The sequence below is a fragment of the Syngnathus acus genome, chromosome 24 (assembly GCF_901709675.1).
Source record: "Syngnathus acus chromosome 24, fSynAcu1.2, whole genome shotgun sequence".
In the NCBI taxonomy this organism is placed as follows: Eukaryota; Metazoa; Chordata; class Actinopteri; order Syngnathiformes; family Syngnathidae; genus Syngnathus; species Syngnathus acus.
Genome location: NC_051108.1, coordinates 5,636,538 through 5,645,835, shown reverse-complemented (window position 1 = coordinate 5,645,835; position 9,298 = coordinate 5,636,538). Strand labels below are relative to the sequence as shown.

The following is a 9,298-nucleotide window of genomic DNA, read 5'->3' as shown; positions in this document are numbered from 1 at the left end:
TACATTTGCATAATGGTTTACACACACACTTCGAAAGACAGTCTCCAATTATCCTCCACATTTCATCAATTCTGCACACACTCATGTCGCTGAAGAACAGTTTTCCTTTCTTCCCCGCCCCCCCCTCACATTCTTGAGGATGATCTCACCATCGGCTGCTAGAAGGGTGCCAGAGAATGCTAAGGAATGAAAAAAACATCGACTGGTGTGCCAAGAAGGCCCCCCCGAGGGCAACATGTAAAATACACGAAGCGCCCTCACCAACATGCTGTCACACTCAGCTGCAATAGAAGCAAACTCCACACCAATGCAGTGATTGTTTGGTCTGCAGTCACACTGTGACTATGTGCAAATATATGTACAGAAGACACCTTCCTGCAGGACAGCGGCAGACATGACAGTGTGACACGCAGGGTACACCAGCACGACGGGACTGGACTGCACTGGCGTTTGTGTTTTTTACGTGCGTGCACATACACGCGCTTGTGTTTATGTCAGATGTCGGCGAGCACATATCACAAAGTCCCCTGTCGCTTTTGTTGCTGCACCCGGATCAGCTCCAGTTGTTTTTTGCACTTCTGGTAGTATGTGGACAGACTCTTGTTCTCTTCCAGTAGTTTTTTGTGTTCTTGCACCAGACGGGACGTGTTCTGCTGGTCCTTCTCATCTTGGTCCAGTTCAGCAATAAGTTCCTTTCTTCACAGATGGGGAGGGAAATGGAAGAATGTAATACTTTAAGGACAGGGCACTGCAGCTTTAAATTTTTTGGGGTAACCTTGCCTCTTATACTATAGCCGTCTTTTTTGAAAGCATTCCTTGACTTACTTCCTCTGGATTAGCAGGGCGATCTCTGTTTGCACTTTCAGATATTCTTGCGCCATTTTGCAGTGCTGCTCAAAAACGGCCATGGACTCTTTTGAGTTGGGGAAAGGAGCCAGGGGCTGGAATAAATTGTATGCTGTGGTTACCACTTATGTTGCACTTTTGTATTATGGATTTACAGAAAGTGATGGTACAATAAAGGGATTGCAATACAAAAAAAACCAACATTATAAAAAGTGTACCTGCAGCTGGTGATCAAGGGTGAGGTAAGCCATTGGAATTGAATTGTCTGAGCCGTTGGTGTCTTTGAAAAAGAAATTCAAAGTTGTCATTACTGCATTTTATGTTAATTCTATACTATGTAAGTGTGAGTTTGTGAAATATTTCTGGTTAAATATTTTTATTACCTATCATAATTATAAAAATATAATTTTATTACCTATAGCTATAATAAATACCTGTGGGGTCATCAGGGGAGAAGTAACCTCTACTGTTTCCCTTGTCAGGCGGCATCATCCTCAAACTGGGACTAGAAGATCGGCTACTGTTCCTACTTCCCTGCAGGAGGATATAAATTACATGATGTTACTTGTGGCTGGGACAAAAAACTAATTGCAACCACAGTAAAGCTGTTAAGAGAATGTCTGAGGCATCAGCCTGAATAAAATTGTAAAAAGAAATGGAAATTTCTGCTGTGGACAACGTGTAAACTGCAGGAAATGTCTGCAGCACATCAAAAAATAATCTGAGCTGTATTTGCATTTTATATTGTCATAATCACATATGAAGAAATTGGAAACGTTATTTGGCACGTGGTTGATGGACGTAAAAGAAAATGGCTTTTCCGTACATAGAAAGTTTTGTAGCTCCGTGATTTTTTTTGACTTACCTGGGTGGATTCTGTGCCAATTCCTGGCAAATCCTGTACAGAGCGGCGCCTCTGAGGTTCACACGTGGCTATGAATAAGGTAGGAAATACAAGGACAGAACAACTCAGATAAATATGAGGTTGTTGGTAGTAGGGGACTCTTACCTTTACAACAAGCAAATGCACGTATCACTAGATATCAATTCCAGTGTTTATGGATGTATTGTGTTTTTTTTTTTTTTATGTCTGGCAAATGAACCCAGACTAATTGATGACAAGATGTAATATACAATTGAATACATAGTCTTGATTTGTTTTATATGAAATATTACTTGTCACAGATTTAAAGATTTTTTTAAATGTCCTTAATTGCACTAACACAACACCATTGTTACTATTGTGGACTTAAAAAAAGTTTCCAATTCCTTTTAGTCTGTGTCTATCTAGGACATGACAAAACAAAAACCTTGACATTGGTCACTGAGTTTGACAAACCATCACAAACACAGGGATTGATGACGTGATCGTGTACTGTCACATACTTAGGTTTCAGATGTTGTTGCTGATCAAAATGTAATTAATTTTGACAACCTCTCAAAAATGAGAGGAACCAGTCATCGGTGTAAAGACTTGGATATAAGGGCCACATTTGTTTGTCTTCAGTGCACAAAAGCCAGGCCGAGCTAGAGAACAAAGTTTCTACTCATATTCTGCTACCGCTAATCCAGGCATATGAAAGAAAAAAAAAACTTTAAAAGCAACTAATGACAACAATTCAAACTGATGGATGGTGGGACAGGACAAAGCTCAAATCACAACTCACAATTTGTTTTTGTTTTTGTAAAAGCACAGCAATAAAAGGCAGCTCTGTTGTGTTAAACCCAAAGACAAGCTCATATACAGACACCCCTATTTATCACCCGTGAATTCTGCAATTAACCCATCACCAGTTATGTCAAAGAGTCACACGCAGGAGAGGAATAAGTCACAGCAGCAGAGCAACCCAAGATCCGAGACCAAAACCAGCCAATTAGCAGGAGGCCCAGCAGTCCAGCTATACCTGTGAAGACGATCTTGGGAACATCCAGAATGGTGCCATAAGATGCTGTTTTACGATGGCCTCGTTTATACAGGGGGCGTGCTGCAAAATATATACACATGCATACAGCTGTATACACAACAAGCGTGCAGTCTATGAAGTACTGGAAGCCAAGTGGACTGGAAAGGCAGGCAGTTTACTTTTCTGCAGGGGGGGGGGGAGCAACATGCATCCTATTCATCGCAACTAAATATTTGGTTTTCTTCCATAGAGGTCTGGCTCCTATCAGTCCTCAGAAAGACGTCCCTCCAAAAGCGTTTAAGGACAAAAACAGTCAGACAAACAAAAAAAAAAACACAAATATGAAACTTCTATTACCTGCTGATACAAATCCCACCTTGGGCTCCAGCTCTGAAAGGTCAGCACTCATTCGTTTATTTTCAGAGGATGTGAAACCCTGTGTTCGAGCAGGTAGACTCTCAAAACTACCTCCTCTGGAAAGAGGCAGTGACCTCAAAGGATCTCCCTGAAAGACCAAAATCAAAGTTATTTCATCTATAACTGGTTGTTAAATACATATATATGTATTTTTTGCCCAAATCAAGACTTAAATATGACTTTGCCTTTGGCTTGAAGTGAGGCGCATATTGTGGTGTGATCTTAATAGTGTCGTTGCTTCCTTGAGAATCGCTGCGCTCAATGTTTGGATCACTTTTGGTGTCACTGCTGTCCACATTTGAACCTGTTCTCCAAGGGGGAATTTTTTTAAATTAAAAACAATAATAATAATAATAATAATAACTTCACACTTGTATATGTAAATTGTGTATCACACAATTTTGTAGGTTATTTATGTACCTGTCCTAGTTGCAGAGTTGCTCTGTCCATCATCTGAATATTGATATGGAGTTTGCAGGGGTTCTTCGGATCCTGGAAAGTACTGCAAGCAAACATCAGAGGCAAGGTTAATTACAAAAATAGATGGAAATAATAGTCATCCATCCATCCATCCATCCATCCATCCATCCATCCATCCATCCATCCATCCATCCATGATTAATAATAATAGTATCATAATAGATTACACTCATGAGATGAGTCATGATTTTCACAATCTCTTCCATAGAAGGCCGCTGAGAGGGGTCTTTGGACCAGCATCGGGTCATCAAATTCTCAATTGGTTTGGGTAAATTTTTGATCAAAGGTGGTCTTGTCCCTGAAATAGAACACACACAATCCAAGCGGGGGGGGGAAAAAATGACATGATCCCACAACAGCAAAAAGATGTTTTAAATTGATGCTGAAATCATGTGAAATTCAAAACTATAATAGTCAATATGTGGAGTGGCCCAAAGATTTTTATATTAATGTTCTGCATCCATCTGACTTACCATTATGTACAGCCCACATAATACGAAAGGCCGGTCCCCCAATTTCATCGAAGGGCTTCCTACGTGTGACCACCTCCCAGAGAATTATTCCCCAGCTAAACACGTCACACTTCTCGCTGTAATTGCTACCTAGAAGTACAGAAAAATATGGTCATTTTCAAATAAAAACAAAAGGGGTCACGGATCAATTTGCTCCAGCGTTTTATTAATAACAGAAAATGTCAACAATTAACATAGTTTCTACTTGCCTTCAAATACCTCTGGAGCCATCCATGCTGCACTTCCTTTGTTATTTGTCATATGAGTCTGAATGTCACAGGCTGTTCCAAAATCACATATCTTGAGTACAGTGCCACCAGCCACAAGAAGCAAACTAAAAAGAACAAAGAATGAGCATGAAAACAAAAGTTTTCTTATGTTAGCCAAACTACCATATACTGTAAATTAATCAGTGAGATAATTTGTGGAGTCAAGCAGCTTCATCACTCACACTCACAACCAAAAGTCAAAAATAGTCCATGAAATGTCGATGGAATTAATAAACAATAGTGCCCTTTTATATCACACCTTACGGTAACGTTCCTAAGACCTCTTAAACTAATTTGCTTGGTGGGTTATGACTTGTAAAATATGACCATGTAAAAATGAGGGTAAGAGGGTGATTTAAAAAATACAATGTGAGGCGACAATTTGCATACTTGGGTGGCTTGAGGTCCCTGTGGATCAGAGCCTTTGGTTTCATGCCATGGAGGTAGGCAACACCCTGGGAACACTGTAAACACCAGCTCATGGCATGAGAAGCAGAGTAACAGGGGAGTGGTTCAGCACCATGCAGCACTACAAAAAAAAAACAAAAAAAAAAAGGGGTAGTCATGACCCTGACAATGACAACATAATGCTCAGCGTTTCCGGCAGTGCGTTTCCATATATATTTAATACGGTTGGTGCGGTCAAGCTAGTAGGTTGAAGTAAACAATAACAACAATAACATTGCGTTGTTAGTATACTGCTAGCTTCCTTTACCAGCCAGGACTGAAACAAAAAAGAAAAGGAGCAGCAGGCTCAGCAAATTGGGAGCAAGAAAGTTGGAGTGGACTCAATTGGTTTTGCTACTAACTTGTCAGTAGTGTAAACTCACCATTGTACAGTGACCCTCCTTCAGCATATTCCATCACAAGGCAGACCTAAAGGAAGCAATACAAAGGTCTAAAATGTATTGTGTTGAGATGCTTGGGTAATTATTAATAATTAATTAGTTAAAAGAAATCAGAATATTTATTTCAATTTGTAAATATATATACGCTGTACCATGTTAAAGTCAAACTAAATAATATTTTTTTAATAAAATAAAACTTACTGGATTACTGCAGGAGCCGTACAACTTCACAATATTAGGGTGATTTACACGGGAAAGTTGCCGGAGCTGCAGACAAAGGGACACACTCAATCAAGTTAAAGTTGTTAATGTAATTACGATATAATCCTTATTATGAATGCTGTAAGAAAAATAGTAGTAAAGTGGTAACAGCATAACATATTGTCACAACACTTAAGCCACAACAAGACCTGCCTTTATAACAATTCCCAGTTTTAATTGACAGTCAGGGACGGACTGAAAAAGCCTATAAAATGAAATACCTCAACAATGAAGGCTTTTCTTTCTGATTCACTCTCAATGGTCTTGATAGCAACATCTTTGCCTTTCCACTTGGCTTTGCAGACCACGCCAAAAGCTCCTCTGCCTACTACCTGAAATTAAAATGTTTATCTTGTATTACCACCACTTTGTGACAGTGATAAGACCACATAAATAAACACAGCCTACCTCTTCTACATCAATGTCTTCATAATTAATTTCCTCAAATGGATATCCTGGAGGTGTCTCAAGCATGTCAGTGGATGGTAACGACAGCGACATACTAGCTCACGTCAGTTACCTTATGTTAAAGAAGAAACATAATAGAACAGACAATAAAATCATTAATGTTATGTGCAGATATTTGAAACACAACAGTGCCGGTATTGTGCAATTGAGTTATATGTTAGACGCAAACCAGCAACTTGTCAACCGTAAAAACAATTTGACCAGGCCTAACTATAACTGTGACGAAACACTTTACGACAAACTAACCTTCACCATCACTGTTACAGGGTGAACTTGTAGTTAGTCATACCATAGTTAACAAGTAAACTGAGGCCTAGAGTTCATTAGATGGCTTTACACACAGTGTAGCTGCTGGCCTGGATGCTAATACTACATACCGGGGCTTATTTGCTCACCATGCACCGGCCGTCTGGACATGGAGGTAAATTCATGAACAAAAACATGAACGGTAACGACCTTGAAATAAGATGGTATTTTACTGTCCTACCAAGAGCTAGATATAACTTGTCTAGCAGGACTGGTAAGTGTATTTTTATTCTTCGCAGGAAATGATACACCAGGAAGTGAGTGCAAGTGCGCAGTTCTATTTCTTCCCCAAGACACAGAACCCAAGTTTTTTATTCTGTCCTTCAAAAGAGGTAAACTTTCCTAAGAAAAAAATAGCGTCTGGTTCCGTCTCTAGAAGGTTTTATTTTAAAAAGTTGGTATTAAATTTGTCCTTCAGTGATTTTAATATGCATCTTTTTGCAGAACTGAATGAATAAAGGTGTGCGGTCACTACGCCACCTAGTGGATGAACGGAGAAACTGGCTTTCATCTAAAAGATTTTGCACCCATCATGTACATCTCAAAGACCAGGAGTACAAGACCTGGACCTGAAAGGCTTGCTGGCTGCTAGCTTCTCAATATTTAAAATATTCGAACAACACTTTTATGGATTTTTTTTAACGATTTCCCAAACAAAACTGTCAGAATTGTTTTAAATAATCACTTATTTCTCATAAAATCAAATAAGCAATCATCCCCATGAATTGTGCACATGGTTTTAAAATACTAGAACTGAATATTTGAAACTATCTGCGAGTCCTAATAACAATAATAATAATAATAATAATAATAATACTCATCATCATCGTCATCATCATAAAGAAAGACATTTTAAAATTCGAAATGACGATTCTGGCGCCGGCCTTCCTGTGTAGAGTTTGTATTACAAGTTGAAAAACGACTTGATTTATTACGCCTACATGTTACATCCTTGTGATTTTGGAATTCGATCCACACAATAGGCGCACCTTATTAAAAAGGCATACCTTTAGTTTTTCAGAAAATTAGACTTTTAAGTGCGCCTTATGGTGCAGAAAACTATATCTGCAGAGAATCTGCTTGTGGAAGTTTTTTGGTAAGAAGTTAAACTCGTTTACTAAATAAAAAAACAAAGTATTTCCCAGAGGCTGGAACAAAAGTAATTTTCTAGGCACTTTCTCAGATAAAGGCCTTTTTGGGAAGACTTCATGCATGATAAAAATAGCAGCACTTAATAGTGAAAAGCCCAGTGAAAAGGTGAAAAACAACTTTTGTTGTCAAGAGGTAAAAGTATGACTTAAAGATGATCTGTGAGCCCACTTACTCCATCACTGTTGAAATCCTTGCAGTGTAGCCTGCCCTTGTACATTTACAGGTCCATGTTCAGGGCTAAACTTGTCCATCATACTCCATTTGAAAAATATTGGTTAGAGAGACGCCAGAAAGGTGTGCTACTCCATCTTCACTTCTTTTGTTCATTGCACTGTAGTCACAGAAGCGAATGAGCTTTATATTTATAAATCATTTATTAAGGAGCAAATGCATTGCACTCAAAGGAAGAGTGCCCACTTTAAGTGTAATTATTCCGGCAAGAGATACAGCATTGTTTCACATGGAAAACCCCTTTCTGTCTTTTTACTTGAATGTGCTCAATGATAAATATATTTAAAGTTTGTGCGTGAGTGTGCGCGCGTGTGCACAGAATGCTCTTACTGTTCATAAAAATAGCAACCATTGAGAGACAATGGTTTGTGTCCAGAAAAAAATATTTAGGAGATACACCACTTAATGTCACGATGCACTCTAGGGTTTTGGGTACTGTATTTTTATTTTTTTGTGCTGCTGCAGCCTGACCCCGCTCTGTATTGTCTTTTTCTTTTGAACGCACTGTGATTTTTTTTTTTTGTCAATCTGGATCAGGGTATTGTTTTGAAAACCGGCATGAAAATCAGACAGATTTGATCTTGAACAGCAAAAAAATAGGATGTCCAAATCCAGATCATTTTGATGCGAAATAAATTTTCAAACAATTTTTTTTTTTTACAATAAACTGTTTTTATTTGCGGCTCGGTGGTGCACTGGGTAGCACGTCCGCCTCACAGTTAGGAGGGTGCGGGTTCGATTCCACCTCCGGCCCTCCCTGTGTGGAGTTTGCATGTTCTCCCCGGGCCCGCGTGGGTTTTCTCCGGGCACTCCGGTTTCCTCCCACATCCCAAAAACATGCTTGGTAGGCTGATTGAGCGCTCCAAATTGTCCCTAGGTGTGAGTGCGAGTGCGAATGGTTGTTTGTCTCTGTGTGCCCTGCGATTGGCTGGCAACCGGTTCAGGGTGTCCCCCGCCTACTGCCCGATGACGCTGGGATAGGCTCCAGCACGCCCGCGACCCCCGTGGGGACTGAGCGGTACAGAAGATGGATGGATGGATGTTTTTATTTGTTAAATTCACATTATGTGCAGCAGCAAACTGGATCTTATTGAAACAATACAATTGACTGTTTTATAAAATGAAACCAAAATTCATATTTAAGTTGCATGATTCGGAAAATTAATTGTCCACCAAATAATCTAAATCCAACAAACAGCTCCAAGGATCTGGTTAATTTCTCTGCCTTTTGAACACTTTTTTCAAATGTTTCATACGAGAGCAGGAGTGCCACAACAGGAGAAAGCAAAGTTGCCTCTGACCTATTTTTTGATGAGTGGTACTGATTTACACATAGTGAGTCAATCTAAATATCCACGAAATGCAATAACAAATTTACCTCATCTTGCTTTAATAAGATTTTGTAAACACTCAACTGGAATTGTTTTTGAGCTTTGAGGTCATGGTACCAAATTAACACATTTGTTCGACAGCATTTATCTCTAGTTTCTGATACTCATATAAAAAAAAAAAATCACATTGAGTAAATTAAATGCATTTCACATATTTGCAATCTTAACTCATTCAGTGCCATTGACGGTTATAGACGTCAAATATATTAACTG

At 39.2% G+C, this 9,298-nt stretch overlaps 1 protein-coding gene and 1 long non-coding RNA gene across 4 annotated transcripts; one reads left to right on the top strand and one right to left on the bottom strand.

Moving 5' to 3' along the window:
- Positions 1–117: 117 nt before the first annotated feature.
- On the bottom strand, positions 118–6,541 carry map3k7 (mitogen-activated protein kinase kinase kinase 7). Of its 3 annotated transcripts, none has more exons than XM_037244112.1 (18): positions 6,401–6,541; positions 5,946–6,057; positions 5,759–5,869; positions 5,478–5,543; positions 5,259–5,304; positions 4,819–4,957; positions 4,369–4,493; positions 4,121–4,249; positions 3,815–3,945; positions 3,588–3,669; positions 3,353–3,471; positions 3,108–3,255; positions 2,751–2,831; positions 1,712–1,779; positions 1,281–1,380; positions 1,065–1,126; positions 826–941; positions 118–696 (listed from the first exon to the last, which is right to left on the bottom strand). In XM_037244112.1, exons 2-18 carry the CDS (start codon positions 6,036–6,038, stop codon positions 516–518), a joined length of 1,797 nt encoding a protein of 598 aa, XP_037100007.1. In that variant the 5' UTR covers positions 6,039–6,057; positions 6,401–6,541; the 3' UTR covers positions 118–515. The 3 variants fall into 3 exon arrangements, with proteins under 3 accessions (XP_037100007.1, XP_037100006.1, XP_037100008.1); XM_037244111.1 differs by having other exon boundaries at positions 6,383–6,523; XM_037244113.1 differs by lacking the exon at positions 2,751–2,831 and having other exon boundaries at positions 6,383–6,523.
- On the top strand, positions 6,268–7,027 carry LOC119117686. Its single transcript, XR_005096576.1, has 3 exons — positions 6,268–6,453; positions 6,551–6,643; positions 6,756–7,027. It is a non-coding gene; the product is annotated as an uncharacterized LOC119117686 (long non-coding RNA).
- The last annotated feature ends 2,271 nt before the right edge of the window (positions 7,028–9,298 follow it).